The sequence below is a fragment of the Ceratotherium simum genome, chromosome 5 (assembly GCF_057802395.1).
Source record: "Ceratotherium simum simum isolate JZ-2026a chromosome 5, ASM5780239v1, whole genome shotgun sequence".
Lineage (NCBI taxonomy): Eukaryota > Metazoa > Chordata > Mammalia > Perissodactyla > Rhinocerotidae > Ceratotherium > Ceratotherium simum.
Genome location: NC_141904.1, coordinates 91,478,666 through 91,499,058, shown reverse-complemented (window position 1 = coordinate 91,499,058; position 20,393 = coordinate 91,478,666). Strand labels below are relative to the sequence as shown.

At 39.4% G+C, this 20,393-nt stretch overlaps 1 protein-coding gene across 1 annotated transcript in view; it reads left to right on the top strand.

Annotated features, from left to right (window-relative positions):
- The window catches only part of TXNRD3 (thioredoxin reductase 3), a 79,122-nt gene extending 59,168 nt beyond the window's left edge, over nt 1–19,954 (top strand). The window contains exons 14-17 of the mRNA XM_087431702.1: nt 2,180–2,287; nt 16,249–16,344; nt 18,790–18,919; nt 19,128–19,954. Of these exons, the coding sequence (XP_087287828.1) occupies nt 2,180–2,287; nt 16,249–16,344; nt 18,790–18,919; nt 19,128–19,477 (684 nt within the window). The 3' untranslated portion in view covers nt 19,478–19,954. The remainder of the gene's footprint in view (nt 1–2,179; nt 2,288–16,248; nt 16,345–18,789; nt 18,920–19,127) is intronic.
- Nucleotides 19,955–20,393: the final 439 nt, after the last annotated feature.

The window sequence follows — 20,393 nt, the reverse complement described above, 5'->3', positions numbered from 1 at the left end:
TGTGGGGTGGAGAGATTGGAAGACAGAGCAGTGTGTTCAAGAAAAAGAGAGGTTGAAGGTACAGGACTGAAAGGAAGGCTGCAGGTGGGGCAAGATGCAGTTGAGTGCAAGGGGAGGAGACAGTGCAAGATGTGGAAAAAGTGCTTTAAGTGAAAGAGGGGAAAGCTGAGGAATTTCCTGTTGATTTTTCTTTTTTTTCTTTCTTTTTTTTTTTTTTTTGTGAGGAAGATCAGCCCTGAGCTAACATCCATGCTAATCCTCCTCTTTTTGCTGAGGAAGACTGGCTCTGAGCTGACATCTATTGCCAATCCTCCTCCTTTTTTTTCCCCCAAAGCCCCAGTAGATAGTTGTATGTCATAGTTGCACATCCTTCTAGTTGCTCTATGTGGGACGTGGCCTCAGCATGGCCGGAGAAGTGGTGCGTCGGTGCGCGCCCGGGATCCGAACCCGAGCCGCCAGTAGCTCACGCACTTAACCGCTAAGCCACGGGGCCAGCCCTCCTGTTGATTTTTCTTAATTGATATGAAACAGGAGACAAAGGCATCTGTTGAAAATGAGTCCTGCCCTGTAAGCCATGGGATATGGGGCCAGTAAATGGATTGACGAGCCTTTGAGGGCCTAAAGGATGTCAGAAGATACTCAGGCAGTCCACGTGGTTGTGTGGTTTTCTCTAGCCATGGTGGAGAAAAGGACACACATGCTTGGCTTCCCGTGACATGCAGGTTAGCAGACGTGAAGTGGCGTCAGAGCACATTAGTTACAGAGTCTCGGCTGACGTGCACTGTGCACCGATTGCCTCACTGATGTAGGGATACCTGGTAGTGTTGTGATTTGTTTTTCTTTTGGGTCACAGACAATAGAAACTCACTCAAACCAGACAAACTGAGGGAGTTTCTTATGAGAGTCACACGGATTGGTAAGTGGAATTGCACAGTAATTAAGAACAAGAACCGTGCTGGGGCTGGCGCTGGGTTTGTGGCTGGTCTGGGGCCCCGGCCCACGGCGGGCTTTCACAGGGTGCTCTCCCTTTAGCCTAACTTGGCTACAACTCTGCAGGTGTGTTTCTTCCTGTCCCACTACCACCTGGGGGATTCTTCCTTTGCTGCCAGTTCATTTTCCTGCAGAAGAAAGAATTTGATTGACATAGTTCATCTTTTTCTGCATAGATTTCTGGGCAGTTATGCATTGGCTTTCTTTGGGTTAGATGTCCACCCTTGACCTAAGCACCTGTCATCAGTTGGCAGGGATTGGGGGGACATGTAGTGCTGTGGGCAGTGAAGCCCCTTGAAGGGGCTCTGGGTGGGCAGGCAGAGACCTTCATCTCTGGTTGTCCCCTCCACCCTTTCTCGGCCCTTGCATACTGCTTTCTCTCCACACACAGTTTTAATGATGCTTCTGCCAACGCATTCCAATTCTTCTCCACACAATCACAAAGACACTGTCTCCTCCCGGAGGGATGCCACGTGGGCTCAAGCTCGCTTTCCCATGGACAAATGCTGGAGCTGCTAGAAGGCTGTGTGTGGGGCTCAGAGTCTGCAGTCTTCCTGTGATGTCCACTTATGCTCTGCCTTAGTCTGATAAGGGCTCTCAAGGGGTTCCATCATAATCACAGGACTTAAGAGATCCTTGCCCCTGTGTTATGTCCCCCTCACCCTCAGTGCACATGTGCCGTCTCCCCTTGATGGTCTGGGACAGTCAGTCAGTCCAGCACTGCTGAGTGGCTTCTTTGCCCATCCTCTCAGCAGCACAGTTACACGAAATGGCCAAGGGTGTTCTCAGCTTCCAATGAAATAGCATAATTCTTGGTCACCCAGTTAAGGTGCTCCAGGGTCCAGAATCGTGGGGATGGAGAGGAAACATTTTAGAGGGTGTCTGTAGGGGCAACAAAGTGGCACCATCTCCACCTCTACCACTTGGTTTTCAGACCTTACGTCCGAAGGTGGGGCTCTGGGGGAGCCAGTCCCATTCGTAGGTCACTGGCCAGTGTGTGGTCTCTGCCCTAGAGGCGGGCCTCACCCCATCTGCTGTAGTGTCACTTAGAATCCCCTGACAGGGTGATGTGGAAGAAGAGGTTACACTGAACTGGACTTATTTGTTTTCTTTTTATAAACATATGTAATATAGTTTTTTGCTGTAAAAAGTGTCACAAATAAGAGAATGTAATTTGTTTATCTTTCAGTGTGATTATATTAATGTTCCAACTACAGTGTTTACTCCTTTGGAATATGGCTGCTGTGGATTATCTGAAGAGAAAGCTATTGAAGTGTATAAAAAGGAGAATCTAGAAGTAAGATTGTGTTTTTATTGTTTACTTTTTAAGAATTTCTCTTTTAATGAACTATTTGTCTTCACAGTCACTTCACAGTCACATAAATTGCCGTTTGGAAGTTACTCTATGGTTATATTATAGGACATCATATTTCTATTTTAGGAAAATTAGAAATTAAATAATGTAAACCCTGCCTCTCTAGCAAACTAATAATAATAATACGGTTGAGGAAAGAGGGACATATACTGTGTGCATTAGGACTTTTGAATTACACATAACAAACGTCTACTTAAGTGAGCTTATACAAGGAAGCACAAGTCATTGTAAGATCTTTTGGAGATGCAGGAATGTATCAAGACCTTAGGAAGGGATAAGAACCAGGAATTGGAAGACCATCTCAATTCTTTCTTTTACTTGCTTGGGGTCTATGTATATGTTTGTGTGTGTGCGTGCAGTTCATTTTTCTGTTTCTGCAGACAGACTTGATTTGCCCCTGGAATGCACATAGCAGCCAAAATAAGACCTTTCTTCTGCTACCAAGTTTATCCAGTAGTTCTGGTCTTTGGAGGAGCAGACTGACTCACTGTTCCTTAGTCTCAATTGCAAATTATGTGAGAGGACATTTGATGCTTCTCAGTTGCGTCAGCTATCCACCCACTTCCATTTGGCGTGGAAGTAGCCAGACTCATCTCGCATCAGCATGGCTCTGGGAGCGTCTACTATTGATGGGCTGGAGGTGGGGAGGGTGTTCAGTTCCCAGGGTTGTTGGCCTATTGTGGGCTGTGGGCTATCAGACTCCCCAAAAGATGTCCTCCACACATGTTTATTTCCACCTCCCCTTCACCCCTCCCCCACAACCATATGCTTATAAATATTTTCTTACATTGTATTTTGGTGAGTGGTTTCAGTGGCTTTGTTCTGCATACCCTCCCAACATAGGAAGGATAGGGAGAAATAGAGTTGGAAGATTATTACTACTTGATGTTTTAAGCAAAAGAGAATTGAAATCTCAGTCCTCTCCCTTGAAGACATTTTAATTTATTACTGGGAATTCCTTTAAGCCCTAGCACTGATGTTTCTAGTTAAATGGCCTAATGACTTACTGAAACTCTTATTTACATTTCTTGTGTTGGGAAAATGTATGAGTAAAGCTTTATAATGTTATTTTAGATGGCTGTTTTCAATGAGAAATTTGTTTTAGAGGACATTATTTGATCAGAGTTTACAATTAACTCCTTGTAATAACGAGCCACCGTTTTTGCAGTGTAAACTTTTACTTGGGTCTTGGAAAATTGACGGTAACAATTATGGATTTAACACTTTGTTCTAAAACTTTCTGAAATTAATGAGAAATTAAGTTAGAAAGGCAGGCTCATGAGAAGAAGAAAGTAGGTCATACCCCAGATAAAAGGAATGTCTTTGTAAGAAAAAAGTTCCCCAAATTTCTGGGATTACTTTAATGTCTTTTTCCTAAGGTTCACTGCAGATCAACTCACCTATTTTATATATATATATTTTTTGCATTTGAAAGGACTAAAAATTTGATCTATTAGTATTTTTTAATATAAAAGAGATTTGAGGAAGTCTCTCAAAAATACATTTTTTTTTAAAGTGAAGAAATCAAGGTGATAAGAAAATGAGGGTAGAAAAAATATGGTGGTGTTAGAAGAAATGTAATTTGTTGGGTCACAAAATTCATGCCATATAGTCCTATAGATCTGCTTTAGGATTAAGCTAAATATTTAATTGAATTCTAAGTTTCCTACTACCTGACTGGAAGGCGGAGAATTGAGAGCTATTTCTTCGAGTTCCTATAAAAGGGTGATTGAGATTTGGTGAATAATATCCTTAAAATAGCCCTTTAGTAAATTCAATAATGGGTTTTATAGAGCTTTTTCTAGGACTTTTTATATAGCTGTTACTAGATCCAGAAATGCAGTCCCATGGCATAACGCCAAAAGTAATTCCTGAAGGGGCCAAAATAGGGCTGTGCTAGTGTATTGCTCTTTGGTGGCCTGACTTAATACCAACTTTTATATTAAAAATGAGTATATAGAACCAAAGTTTTAACCTGTTCTAGTATGAATTCCTTTGAGAATCTAATGAAATCTTTGGTTTCCAGGAAAAAAACCCTATACATGCCAATATACCTGAGAATCACCCTTAATTCCTCCCTGTAGTCACCATCTATGGTCAGTTCACCAGGAAGTCCTATCAGTTTTACCTTCAGCATGTGTCTTGTATGTATCTACTTATTTCTGTTTCCGCCTTCACCATCCTGTTCCAACCCACCATTATGTCTTATCTATACTTCTGCTATATCCTTCCTCCTGGTTTCCCTGCTTTCACTCTCAACCCACTCCAATCCAGTCATCACACATTAGGCAGAGAGATCTTTTAAAAATACAAATCATGTATGCCATTTCCCCACTTAAAACTCTTTAATGATTTTCCCATGCTCAAAAAATACAATCTAAACTCCTTTCTATTTGCCATAAGATGCGTTAAGTAATCAAGCTGTTCATGGTACTACTCTCTGACTTACTCATAATGGTCCAGTCACACTGGCCTACTGTTTGTTCCATAAACTCACCATGTTCTTTCCTGTAGCATAATCTCTGGGCTTCTAGTTTCCTTTGCTTATCACTATAGATGTGTGAAAAAGCAAGGCTGATCAACACACCTGCCAACACTTGGGAAAATGTTCCTCAAAGGAGACGGATAAAAAGCAATAGTATGTTCTTCCTCTGCTGTAGTAGTTCCATACCTGATACTGCCACTTAGGAGAAGAGACAGAGAGGAGAGAAAAAGAAATGTCAGGATTTCTCCTGAGAAAAAAGGCCAGGCTTTCTTCCTGGCGAATACCTGTTACATGGAAGGAGCAACCAGAGATCACCGTGCACTGATTGTTAAGGTCAAATTGAGAGTCAAAAACACTGTTATCACTGAACAAACAAATACATTGGAATCAAAAGAAGCACATGACTGAAAATAAAGTTAGTTATATAGGAAAGGTTGAGATAATTACATTTTAATGTGGAAGAAAAAAGACAAAGAAAAAAGATGATAGGTATGGGTAGGCAAAGATGATCCAACATAAATATAATTCATACCCTTCAGTAGAAAGCCTAACAGATGGTACAGAAGTAGTGTTCAGAAATATGATAAAGAAAACATTCCTAATATTAAAGAAGAACTGAATCTGAAGATTGAAATAACTTACCTTATTGTAGGAGAAGTTGATGAGTGATTGGCAGAGACATGTCCAAGTTAAGCTAGTCATCTACAGCGAGCAAAGAGTCAGCCTGGCCTCAGGGTTTTTCATAGCACATTCAGTGCCAGAAACTTAGAGCGATGTCTATACTTTTGAGGGGAAGGGATCTGCATTTAAAATAAACTCTCAAGGATGGGGAAGATAGGAGAGGACACAAACAACAATGAAATTTCGGGGAAAAAAGCAGATAGATGAATGTTAAGTAACCCAGCAGATCAAAAAAAAAAAAAAAACTTCTAAGCAGGTATGGGAGAAAGTCAAGATACCAACCTGGCTTTACACCAAAGTCATCAAGGCTCAAAAATCAGTGACACCATGTACCTCTGCAGGAGGGCGTGGGGGCAGTTAAGATAGATTCTTTGAAACCATCTAAGAAGCAGCGAGTCTCACCTCTCACCACTCTGCAGAGCACTTTCCACACACTGGCAAATGTCTGGAAGGTTGTTTTGTAGAGAGGGTTAAAACCAAGCATCTCTTGACCAGGGGGCACTGGGTTCGTGTGAGGACACGGGTGCTCTGCCAGTACGGTATTTGAGTGAGCAAGTACACACTGAATTCTGAGACCTCTTCTCCCACTCAGCTCCCAGAACTCTGGCAACCAGCCCTTCACTCTTCTCTGGCCTGAGGTTGGTAGAGTCTTATTTCTCAGGGGACTCGGGCGAGCCCATAGGGAAAGACCTAAAGCTACTGAATAAGGGTCCCCAAATAAACTTCCCAGTTAGGCAATCTGACAGTGGAGCTCAAATTCAGTAAGCCCCAAATACAAGCTCAGAGCTTTCAAACTTTAAAAACTTTTTTTTTAAATTGAGGCATAATTTACTTACAGTAAAATGATTTTTTTAGATATACAGTTCTATGAGTACAAACACAGTTGTGAAACCATTATAATCAAGATGTAGAACAGTTTCATCTCCCCCAAAATCAGACATTTTTAATCTCCAGCACTTAATATGAGCAGACAAAGATGATGAGACCTGAAAGAAACAGATGATGCCAGTATCCCCAGAGATAATGTATTATAATCATGAGAAGAAAATAGGACATACTGTCAAAAGTAACATTCAGAGGACCAAAAGACAACTATCAGAAATACTAAATATTATAGCAGAAATTAAAAACCCAATGGATGAGTATTTAGCCCAGAGAAATGAAAACTTGTGTTGATCTGTATGTACACAAATGTTTATAGAAGCTTTATTCATAATAGCCCCAAACTGGAAACAACTGAAATGTGAATGTGACAACCAAAGGCGAATGAGTAAACTAACGGTGGCACATCCGTACCCTGGAATACTACTCAGCAATGAAGACGGATGAACAGGAGTGACGTTACAGAAAATGGAAGAGAAGAAACCTCTAGGAATCCACCCCACCACCAAGACAACAATTGAACTGGCAATAAGTGTTTGAAGCAATTCTTTTGGAATCCTGGAGTTTAGTCAAATACTTACAGCATCCAGGGGGAGCTTGATGAAGAGGCTGGGAATTTCAGTGTATCCAGTAGCAGATGACATTGTTGTAACCTCCACAAGCTGAAGTGGCTTCCCTGCTGCAATGGGATTTCAAGAGACAGTCCTCCTCCACCCTCCCCATTTTGGGAGTCAGACATTTAAGGAAATCTCATCAGGTCAGAAACCACAGCAACTTCACACAACAATGAATATACACCGTACAAAGACAGTTTGGAAAAGTCACACCCAGATGAATCCAGCTCTCAACAAGCAAAAATCAGCAATCTCTGAGACATGGGAATAAATAATTTCCAGAGTTACCACATTATAATATTCAGAACATGAGGCTCAAGAAAAAATAACAAAGCATATATATTAGTTTGCTAGGGCTGCCGTAACAAAGTACCACAGGTTGGGGGCTTAAACCACAGAAATTTACTGTCTCACAGTTCTAGACGCTAGAAGTCTAAGATCAAAGTGTCGACAGGGTTGTTTCTTTTTTGTTTCTGTGAGGAAGAATCTATTCCATCCCTCTCTCCTAGCTTAGTAAATTGTATCAGCAGTTGTAAATTGAGTCATGAGTTTGACAGCTGGGTGGTTTGTATGTGCTTTTCAGTTTAGCATATTAACAAGTTCCTGTAATCCTTATGTTCGTTTTTGTATTTTTTAAAAACTGAGCACAATGAAATACTCTTTTGAATTCTTTATCTTCTGGATTGTAAAAATACAGGAGGAAAAGTGCTATGAGGAATTGAAAACAATAAATAAATTAAATAAATAAATCTCCTAGCTTCTCATGGTTTACTGGCAATTTTTGTCATTCTTTGCCTTGTAGATCTCTACCTTTATCTTCACATGTTATTCTGTGTGTGTGTGTGTGTATGTACATCCAAAATTTTCCCTTTTTATAAGGAAACCAGTCACATTGGCTTAGGGGACCACCCTACTCCAGTATAACCTCATCTTAACTAATTACATTTGCAATAACACTGTTTCCAAATAAGATCATGTACTGGGGGCTAGGACTTCAACAGGTGAATTTTGGGAGGACACAGATCAACTGATAACAACATACAAAGAAACAGGAAAGTGTGGCCCATTCACAGAAAAAAGAATTCCACAGAAACTATCCCAGAAGAAGCCCAGACATTGGATTGGCATTATTAGTCAGAGATATTACATCAACTGTTAAATCAATGTTAAATATATTCAATGAGCTAAAGGAGACTGTGGACAAAGAACTAAAGGAAATCAGAAAAATGATTTTGGAACAAAGTCTGAATATTGGTAAAGAGTTAGAAAGTATGCAAAGGAACCAAAGAGAGATCTTGGAGCTGAAAAGTACAGTAACTGAATTGAAAACTCACCAGAGGGGGTTCAGCAGCATATTTGAGCAGGCAGAAGAAAGCATCAGTGAACTTGAAGATAAGACAATTGAAATTATCAGTCTGAGCAGCAGAATGAAGAAAAATGAAGGCAGCCCAAGAGACCTGTGGGACACCATGAAGCATACCAGCATATGCATTAAAGGAATCCCAGACGGAGAAGAGGAAGAAAATATTTGAAGAAGTAATGGCCAAAACTTCCCAGATTTCATGAAATACATGAACATACACACCCAAGCAGCTCAAGGAATACCAAGCAGGGTAAACCTAAAGAGATCCACACCAGCACACATTATAGTCATATTGTTCAAACCCAAAGAAAAAGAGATGATTTTGAAAGCAGCAAGAGACAAGTGACTTGTCATCTAAAGAGATCTTCAATAAGATAAATGGTTGATTTTTTCATTATAAACCATGGAGGTCAGAAGACAATAGCATGACATATTTAAAGTCCAGAAAGAAAAAAGCTGTCAACCAAGAATTCTATATACGGCAAAGCTGTGCTTCAAAATGAAGGAGATCAGGCATTTCCAGAAAAACAAGAGCTGAGTGAATTCATTACTAGTAGACCTGCCCCCCCAAAAATGCTATAAGGACTCTTTCAGGCAGAAATGAAAGGACACCAGATAGTAATTGGAAGCTATAAGAAAAAACACAGGACACTAGTAAAGGTAACTTCATAGGCACATGTGATAACCAGTGCTATTGTACTTCTGGTTTGGTTTGTAACATCTCTCTTTTGCCTATTTGATTTAAAAGGCACATACACAAAACAGGGATTATAAATCTACGTTAATGAGCATACACTGTATAAAATGTGATCTGTGACAATAAGAATGTAAAGGAGAGGGGATGGAGATGTATAGAAGCAGAGTGTGTATTATTGAAACTAACTTGGTATTATTCAAACTAGATTATTATAAATTTAAGATGTTAATTGTAATCACCAAAGTAACCACTATGAAAATAACTTTTAAAATATACAGAAAGGAAAGAAGGGAATCCAAATGGCATACTACAAAAAATAAACTAAATACAAAAAAGACAGTAGTGGAGGAATTGAGGAATGAAAAATATATGATTTACAGATAATGAATAGCTAAACGTAAAAGTAAATCCTTCTTTATCAGTAAGTTAAAAGTAAATAGATTAAGTTCTCCCATGAAAAGACAGAATTTCTCAGATTTCATTTAAAAAACTAGGATCCACCTATATGTTGTTTAAAGAGACTCACTGTAGATATAAGGACACAAACATTGAAAGTTAAAGGATAGGAAAAGATATTCTATACAAATAATAACCAAAAGAGAGCTAAGGTGGCTATATTATTGTCAGACAAAATAGAATTTAGATAAAAAACGTTACAGTAGAGAAAGAAGGGCATTATACATTGACTTAAAAATTCATTAGGGCAAGAAAGGGTAATTATAAACATATAGAGCCCCAAAACATATGAGGCAAAAATTAACAGAATTGAAAATGGAAACAGATAGTTCTACATAGTAGCTGGAGACTTTAAAATACCCTATCTTCAGCAATGGATAAAACAATCAGGCAGGATAAGGAAATGGAGCACTTGAAAAACACTATAAACCAATTAGACTTAATAGATGTGTACAGGACACCTGAATAACAACTGCAGAATACACATTCTTCACAAGTGCAAGTGGAACATTCTCTGGGATAAACCACATGTTAGACAAGACAAGCCTTAATAAATTTTAAGAGATTGAAATCATGTAAAGTATCTTTTATAATCACAGTGGAATAAAACTAGAAATCAATAACCAAAGGAAAACTGGAAACTCACAAACGTGGAAATCAAACAAAACATTTTTAAACAATGAGTCAAAGAAGAAATCACAATGGATAATAGAAAATAACTTGAGAGAAATATAAAGGAAAACACAACATGCCAAAACTTATGGGATGTAGTGAAAGCAGTGCTTAGTGGGAAATTTATAGCTGTGAACACATACATTAAAAAAGAGAAAGATCTCAAATCAACAACCCAACAGCATACCTTAAGGAACTAGAAAAGGTAGAACAAATTAATCTCAAAGCTAGCAGAAGGAAGGAAATAATAAAGGTTAGAATGGAGAGAATTAAAATAGAGAATAGAAAAACAACAGAGAAAATCAATGAAACCAACAGTTAATTCTTTGAAAAGATTAATAAAAATGACATACTTTTAGCTAGGTTAACCAGGAAAAAAGAGAGAAGACTCAAATTTCTAAAATCAGAAATGAAAGTGAGAACATTACTTCCAATTTTACAGAATTAAAAAATTATAAAAGAAATACTATGAATAATTTTACATCAGCAAATTGGATAACCTATCTAAAATTGACAAATTCCTAGAAACACACAACCCAAACTAAGTCATGCAGAAAAAGAAAATCTGAATAGGCATGTAACTAGTAAGGAGATTGAGTCAGTTTTGAATCAAAAACCTCTTGTCAGACAAAAGCCCAGAACCAGATTGCTTCACTGGTGAGTTCTACCAAACATTTAAAGAAGAATTAACACCAGTAATTCTTAAACTCTTCCAAAAATTTGAAGAGGAGGGAACATTCTCTAACTTCCCATGAAGCCAGCATTACCCTTATACCATGGACAGACAAAGACACGACAAGAAAAGAAAACTACAGACCAACATCCTTTATGAATATGGATGCAAAAATCTTCAACAAAATACTAGCAAACCAAATTCAGCAGCATATTAAAAGGATTATATATCACAACTAAGTGATATTTATTCCCAAAATGCAAGGATGGTTCAACATATGAAAATCAATGAGGTATACTATATTAATAGAATTTAGGGGAAAAACACATGATAATTTCAATTGATGCAGAGAAAGCATTTGACAAAATTCAATACTCTTTTATGGTAAAAAAAAAAAAAATTCAGTAAACTAGGAATAGAAGAGAACTTTCTCAACATGATAAAGGCCATATATGAAAAACAGAATTTTATTTTCTCATAGTTCTGGAGGCTAGAAATCTGAGATCAAGGTGTCACAGAGTTGGTAACCTCTGTGGGCCATGAGGGAAGGATCTGTTCCAGGTCCCTCTCCTTGGCTTGTAGTAGGTTATCATCTCCCAGTGTCTTTGCTTTGTCTTCCCTCTGAGTGTGTCTGTGTCCACATTACCTTTTCTTGTAAGAACATTAGCATTAGGGCCACCCTAATGACCACATTTTAATTTATTTACCTCTTTAAAGACTCTGTCTGAATATAGTCACACTCTGGGATTTTAGGGGTTAGGACTTCAACATTTGAATTTTTTTTTTTTGAGGGAGTGACATAATTCGGCCCATAACAGAGATACACAAATTCAGCATAGTTGCAGGATATGAAATCAACACACAAAAATCAGATGTATTGTTATATACTTGCAATGATCTGTCTAAAAAGGAAATTTAAAAACAATTACATTTACAACAGCATCAAAAAGAATAAAGTTAGAGAAAATAAAATTAATAATCAGCATAATTTGGGATAGTTACCTTTAAGCAGGAATCTGAGGGCAACAGGTAGAGACATGAAGGAGGATTTTAACTATTGGTAATGGTCTATATCTTAGACTGAATGGTGGATACATGGGTACTCCTTCTGTTGTTCTCTATATAACCTACAAACTTTTCTACTATTAGCAATGTCAAATGGTTTAAGACAATAAAAAATTCTTAAGCTTTAAAAAATATATATTTAGAAATAATTTAACCAAGGAGGCAAAAGACTTGTACACTGAAAACTTCAAAACATTGCTCAGAGAAATTAAAGACCTAAATAATTGGAAAGACATCCATGTTCATAGATTAGAAGATTTAATATTGTTAAAATCTGGGATTAAATTACAACTGTTACATAGAAAATGAAGTCTCTGACAAAACAAGATACTCTTCAATTCCATAGAAAATTAAAAGTTCACATGTATAAAATAATCATAGTTTACCATGTGACTCAGCTGTGAATAGCTTAATTTTTAGAAAATAATAGCTTTACTGAGATATAATTCACATACCATAAAATTCACCACTTAAAAGTGTACAAGTCAATGTATTTGAATATATTCACCAAGTCGTGCAGCCCTTACCACAGTCAAATTTTAGAACATTTTCATCATTCTGAAAAGAAACCCTGTGCCCATTAGCAGTCACCCCCCATTTTCCTCTCACCTTTTGCTCCAGGCACCCACTAATCTACGTTTAGTCACCATAAATGTGCCTATTATGGATATTTCATATAAATGGAATCATTCAATACGTAGTGTTTTGTGGCTGGCTTCCTTCCCTTAGCATAAGCTAGTTTTCACGATTTCGTCCGTGTTGTAGCATGTACAGTACTTCATTTCTTTTTATTGCTAATAGTCCATTATATGGATAACACCACATTTTATTTATCCATTCATCAGTTCAGGGACATATGGATTGTTTCTACTTTTTGGCTATCATGAATAATGCTGCTATGAGCATTCATGTACAAGTTCTTGTGTGGACATAATCTTGTCGTTTCTATTAGGTATACATGTACCTAAGAGTAGAATTACTGGGTCATAGGGTAAATCTATGTTTAACTTTTTGAGGAACTGCCAGACTGTTCTCCAAGGTAACTGCACCATTTTACATTTCTTGCAACAATGAATAAGGGTCTTAGTTTCTCTACATCTTTGCCAATGCTTGTTATTGTTATTTTCTGTCTTTTTTGCTTATAGCTATCTGTAGTGGTTGAGTGATGACTCCCAAAATGATATGTTTGCAGCCTAACTCTTGGAACCTGTGAATGTGACCTTATTTGGAAAAAGGGTCTTTGCAGGTGGAATTAAGTTAAGAATCTTGAGATGAGATCATCCTGGATTTCTTGGGTGGGCCCTAAATCCAAGGACAAGTGTCCTTTTAAGATACAGAAGAGGAGAAGGCCATGTGAAGACGGAAGCAGAGGTTGGAGTTATGTAGGCAAAAGCCAAGGAACATTTGGAGATACCAGAAACTGCAAGAGGCAAGGAGAGATTCTCCTTTTAGAGCCGTTGGAAGGAACGTGGCCGTGCTGACGCCTTGATTTCAGATTTCTGGCCACTAGGACTGTAAGAATATAAATTCCTTTTGTTTTAAGCCACGAAGTTAGTGGTAATTTGTTAGAGCAGCTCTAGGAAACTAATACACCATCCTAGTGGTATCTCATTATGGTTTTGATTTGCATTTCCCTAATGACCAGTGATATTGAAAATCTATTCATGTGCTTATTGGCCATTTGTATATCTTCTTTGGAGAAGTATCTGTTCAGATCCTTTACCGTTTTTAAAATTGGGTTATTTATCTTTTTATTATTGAGTTGTACAAGTTCTTTATATATTCTACATGCAAGTCCCTTATCAGAAAGATGATTCATAAAAATTTTTACCCATTCTGTGGGTTGTCTTTTCACTTTCTTGATGAAGTCATTTAAAGCAGAAAAGACTTTCATTTTGATGAAATCCAGTTTATCTTTTTTTTTGTTGTGCTTTTGATGTCACATGTAATATATCATTGCCTAATCTAAAGTTGTGAAGATTTATGCCTTAGATTCTTCTAAGAGTTTTATAGTTTTTAGCTCTTACATCTAGGTCTGTGATCCATTTGGAGTTAGTTTTTTTCTATGATGTGAGGTAGTGGTCCAAGTTCATTCTTTTGCATGTGGATATCCAGTTGTCTGTGAACAGCTTTTACCTATGAAGGGAACACCGGTATTGATCTAGCTACCAATATAACTATAACTGGGCGGATGGAGGGGTGGAGGGCAAGGGGGATGGGCAGGAAGGGGGCGAGCCGAGTGAGTGGTAGGGGCCCGGTAAGAGAGAGAGCTGACTCATCCTCTTCAACAGAGGCAAGTCAGAAATAAAGCCTAAAGTAGAAGTCAAGGAGTAGGTATATAAACATGTTACTTAGAAACGTGGAGGTGAATAACAAAAGAGGTGAAAGTGGTTGCCTCTGATTGATTGAAATGGGCAGGCAGGGGATGTGGCAGAGATTGCCAGTTTTCATAACAGCTTCAAAAATTTGTAATTACTGTGCATAATTTGATAAAAAATTAAAAGTTAAAAAAAGGACAAGCAAACCAACACATGGACAAAGAACACTGTACTGTGGTTACCAGGGGCAGTGGGGGTGGGGGTGGGCACAAGGGGTGAAGGGAGACATGTATATGGTGATGGACAAACAAAAATGTACAACCCAAAATTTCACAATGTTAAAAACTATTAAAACATCAATAAAAAAAAAGGACAAGCAATAATAGGGAGATTCTGAATGAAAGTCAGCCCTATTAGATATTAAAATTTATCATATAGTTACAGTAATTAAAATTGTGCTCTAGTGGCATACAGATGGACAGAAGGATCAATGGAACAGAATGTGAAATTCAGAAATTGATTCAGATGCTTAGAAGAATTAATGTGTGATAAAGCTGGTATTTTAAATCAGTGGGAAAAGACATTCATCTAAGCATGCTGGAATAAGTGGATAGCCGTTCAGGAAAAACATCAAGTTGGATCCACACTTTACACCCACTTTGATCCGGGAGAGTCAAAGACTTAAGTAAAATAAAATCTTCAGAGTACTAGGAGGAAAAGAACACGCCTAACAAAAACCAGGGAAGGAGTGAAAGGGTGGTGGGAAGAGGCATGAGTGCACTTCCCTCCTCTCTGTGGCGGGAGCGGGAGAGGTGCGGGCGGGGGCTTCCCTCCACCCCTGGCAGGGCGTGGGACATGTCCAGAACAGAAGCTCACACTTTTAGAAATCAAGTTTAAAACCTCAGCGTTTTCACCATCTCTTTTCTTAACCTTAGAGGTGTATTTTAGGAAATAATATCTTAAGATAAAGGAAACATTTATGTTCTATTCCTAATAGCCACATAATTTGAAAAGTTTGCATTAAAATATGCAGAAGCGTTTCTCTTTTGTTAAATACAAGTTAAATGGAATGTTTTTTGTTACAAGTAACTGTGTACTGTGATACCTTTTAAATAAAAATTTTGTTTTGACTACATATGCACCAACAATCGATGCTTCCCTAACATTTAAAATGGTTATTTCTGGATGGTAGGATTCTTTTCTTTTTTTACTTTCGTTGTGATTTTCTGCACTGCATTATTCTTATAATAACCTTCTATCATTTTTATAGAAACAATAAAAATTCAAAATATAAAATATATAATCCTGTTAAAGAGCAAAGAATCCATATTTAAATCCTTCCATCATGGATTATAGTTTAGAATACCTTTCTCGTCCTGGCACCAAACAGTAATTCATCCTTCTGTACGGAGTGATTAGGGGGAACAAGACTGGGAAAATGGAGCCTCGCCACCAGGATGGAGGGCGGTTCTTAGCCGACTGAGCCAGATTGAGGAGCCTTAGAGGAGCACGCAGGGTGCGGGAGTGAGGGCTTTCAAGTAGCAGACGTAATGTTCTTAGTAACTTTTAATGGCTGGAAGTCCTTTATTCTGCTTTTTTTAGATTTGGTTTGAAAATGAACCTTACAGGATGTAAACTGGTTGAAGGCTGGATGTAAGTCAGCCCACATAGGGGCTAGTACTCTAGTACTCACGGGACCTTGGGTAGTAGTACTCTTAGTGTTTGAAAGTTGACTTTAGTTAACAAGACATTTTTTTGGACTAACAGCAGAGCAAAGCAAAGGTGAACACACCTGTGCAGCTGGCATTTTAGGAGCTCTGGTCCAGAGGCTCCTGTGATACATGAGGTTGGGATCATGGGACTTAAGTTTCTGAACGTTGTTATAGAGATTATCGTCTTTGTAACATTGAAGAGCATACCAAGGAATGGTTTTCATATACACTAATCTTGGGCTCCTTCTCTCTCCTTGTTTTCCAGGTGTATCATACTTTGTTCTGGCCTCTTGAATGGACAGTCGCCGGCAGAGACAACAATACTTGTTACGCAAAGATAATTTGCAATAAATTCGACAATGTATGTGATATGGTTGGAGGCTAAAATGCAATAATTTGTAAATGTAGCTTTTATGCTAGTATTTGGGTTTTTATAATTTCTTTAAAGATAGCTCTCAGGGCAAGGCAGAAATCCTTCCAACTGTTACCCAGTTAATGTGTTGCAGAGGTTGAACAAGTGACAGATTGTAATTGAGGCTTACCAACACCTTCCCAAAATAATCCTTGAAAGTTGTCTTTTCCCAGAGTTATCTAACTTGGCAGTTTAGAACTAGATGATCTATGAAAAATTTTGGTCATTAACCAATAAAATATAAGGTGTTGTATGTATTTTGTAAATAGACCAAATGTGTGTCAAAGCCTTTAGAGGGAGATGCTTACACAGAGTGAGAACTCCAGTCAGTTAACTAATTCCCAATGAAGCCTTTCATTAAAGAAGAAGCAGTGGGATAGATAGCCCATTGTCGGGGCTTTCTGCCTTCCCCGTTATTGAGAGAGTGTGAAATTGGTGACAGACTCCCTCATTATCATAGTGTAAAGCACAGCTTATTTATGTCTTGTTTATGAAGAACACTGAGTGTGGAAAACAATGTTAGGACTTAGTTCCTCCCTTTTTAAGAATTTATAATCTATCTGGGGAGATAAACATATAATTAGATAAATATGAACAGCAACAGCTGACATTTATTAGATAAATATGAACAGGAACAGCTGACATTTATATAAAGTTTACAAAGTAACACAGCCATTATCTTGTTTAATTCTCACGTCTCTGTATTCATCTTATTCTCAGTATAACAGAAAACGGTGTTACAGGCTCATGGCCAACTAGCATATGCCCCATTGCCTGAATGGCGAAGGCACTGGCTCTCTAGGACTTAGGCCCTTGGCAGTTGCACAGGTCTACAGAGCAGTGACGGGGATATTGATCAGAATGCCCCTGAAATGCCACAGAGCTGTGACAGGTTCACAGCTGTGCTCCTGAGGGTGATGGTGGTGGTGTGTAGTGTTGTTCTGACTCCTTGGAAGTGAGTAACCTGAGGTTACTATCATGACAGTTGTGGGCGGCCTTTCCAAAGGGAGCAGGTGGAGCCTGCATGCACTGCTGGTCCTGCATGCACTGCTGTCCCTGCATGCACTGCTGTCCCTGAAGTGAGCAGGAGTGGGGGTTGGTTGGTAGAGCCACTGCTGAAGCCAAGATTCACAGCCTTCATTTTATTTCTGACCTCTTGACAGAGGTGTTGACTGGCTTTCGGGCTTGAGGCAGAATTTCAGTCTGTTTACCCACTTTGCCCACCTGCTCTATCCCTTGTCACTCCCTCCACTCACCCTCAGCTGCCCCCCACAGTCCCCAGTTTGCCCTCACACTTGCTTGCTGTCCACGGCGGAGCTTGCCCCTTTCTTTTACGCCTGTCCCAATGTCTATTTCTAGAGTATCACCCTAGTACTTATGAAAGGGAAATATTTTACTGTCCTATATGGTAACAATTTGTGAATGAGGTTCTTCCACTCACGGAACCTGCCTTCATTTTCTTTAGTAAGTGAGCTTTTCATCAGATGTCCTTACTCTCTCGGGCTGCCCCCCTTTTCCCACTTGGCTATATGATGCACCTCGGAGATTTCAATTCAGTAGCCTTCTGTGGGGCCCTGGGAACTCCCCTCTTTGCCCACAGCCCCCGTGGCCTCTGCCTGCCCTCAGAACCTGCTCACAGAGCTCTCCATTTGAGCACCTGCGGGTAGATGTGCATGAAGTGGCTGCTGTGAACTTTGTTCTTTCTCCAGAGTGTAGGTAGGCAGAGATTTCTGCCAGCCCGAGGCCTCTTCTGCCCTTTTACATTCTCTCTTTATCTGTTGTACACTTTTACTATTGAAGATGAAAATGAAGAATAGAGTCTGACGTAAAAACATTGACAAAAGGACAGCCTAAAATGCAGTGTCACCTTGGAAATACACTGAATCTAGCTTCCTTTCTCGGTGGGTCTGCTCAGCACGTGCACCTCGCACCTCCCAACATGCAGTCCTAGGGAAAAGCCCCGCGCTGGGCGCTCCTTGTTCTCTGCTTAGTTACGTTAGGAGCCGGGCCAGGAACCACTGCAATTCCAGTAAAACCTGCTGCCTTAGAATTATTCCAGTGTTGGACTTTAATTCAGATTAATTATGTTGTTGTTGAGCACTATCTCAGCATAATTTGGAAACTTACATCATACTAATGAACTCCTTCGTGCAGTGGGTAAATGGCTTGTTCTAGTAAATTTGAGTGCAAATTAACTCAGGATGTGCATTTACTGGCTCATTTAACAGATTCTCACAGTGGCTCGGTTTCATGGTAATGTTCTCTGCTCAGTTCAACATAAGTTCTTTTTCTGTAGTAGATGCTGTAAATTTTAACTGTGTACTTGCAGTGAAGAGATTCCTATTCAGACCATTAACCTACTGGGCTTCCCCTTGTTTTGTTTCCATATTAAAGGATCGGGTGATAGGATTTCATATTCTTGGACCGAATGCCGGTGAGGTTACCCAAGGATTTGCAGCTGCAATGAAATGTGGGCTCACAAAGCAGCTGCTCGATGACACCATTGGAATTCACCCCACATGTGGTGAGGTGTGGAAACGGGGCTTTTTAAAAATTGACTTCAGTTGATGTAGTTTGAAAACCTATTATAATGCACATTGTCAGAAAGATTTTGTATTAGTAACTACTTTGGGATAATGTAGATTGTGATATTCAGAATGTGTTTTCTTAAAGCAATACTGAAATATTGATGGCTAGATATAAGTGTGTTTTGTTGTCTTCTTTCTGAACAGGTGTTCACAACGTTGGAAATCACAAAGTCCTCGGGACTGGACATCACGCAGGAAGGCTGCTGAGGCTAGTCCCGCTGCTGCTTGCTTTCCTTGTCCTGTTCCCGTTTCTTTCTTCTCGTCTCAGAGGAGGCGGGTCTGTGCTCATGGCGCCTGCTCTGTGGTGCAGGGACAGCGCAGGGCTTTCCCTCACAGAGGGAGACCAGCCAGTAGATGAGGAGACAGGACAGCAGCGGGCATCTGCTCAGCAGGCTCCTGACTGGCAGAGGCAGTTACACTGCTTCCTTGACGTTGTAGCTCGGAACCCCATCACGAGGGGAGCTAAGACCGACGCTCTTCCAAGTCAGAATTGAGCTTCCATCTGAAAGACCTTGTCATCGCACAGCTAATCTAAGTTAACTCTTCTGGTTGCTAGTGTTTTTATTCCCTTGCTTTGTTGTTCCTATGAAAATATTTTCTGTTATGAAACTGACTATAAAGTGGTGATCTTCCCGTGTGTGGGCCTGGAATTTGCACGTGGTCGCTGGTGAGTGCTGTCTGTGGAAATGCCCTCAAGTAGCTGGCTGCAGAGGTCAGGGTGCGTTAGTAGAAAGCTGCGCTCACTGTATAGAGTTTAGTTAGCTGTCTTCTCCTTTGAGTACAGTTTTACCCACAGTCAGAAACCTGCCTCACCCCTCAGCCGCTCCTGGTTTCCCGATGGTCGCCACCCTGGAGCCGTTCTCCTCTTACTGTCTCTAGACTGCGTAGGATATCTTCTGTCAGAGAGAGGTGCTTGAATTTCTTTTTCATGTTGATCTTAAGAGTAATATTAAAAAATTTTCAATATTGTATTATGTGAAATCTAATTTAAAACTATTTCAAGTGATTCAGTCCACAGTCTATTTAATTATAGTCAAGTTTAGTAAATGAACACTGATGTTAGGAGAATCCATTTGAATTTACACACAGTATTTCAAGACGAAATACTAGAAATCAAAAAATGAGGAATGCCTTTGATGGGATCATCAGTAGAGTGGACAAGGCCAAGGAAAGAATCAGTGAGCTTGAAGATGGGTTGATAGAAATGTCCCAAACTAAAATGCAAATAGAAGAAGAATGAAAACAAAAACAAAACAACAGAACATCCAAGAACTGTGGGACAATTTGATTTGGGATTTCAACAAAAAGGGATTGGATCTCAGACTTAGCACTGGACTTCCCTCATTATTGCAGACAAGGAAACCCCAAGCAGGGAAGCTCAAGGGGCCTCAGTGGAGTGCCGACTGAGTC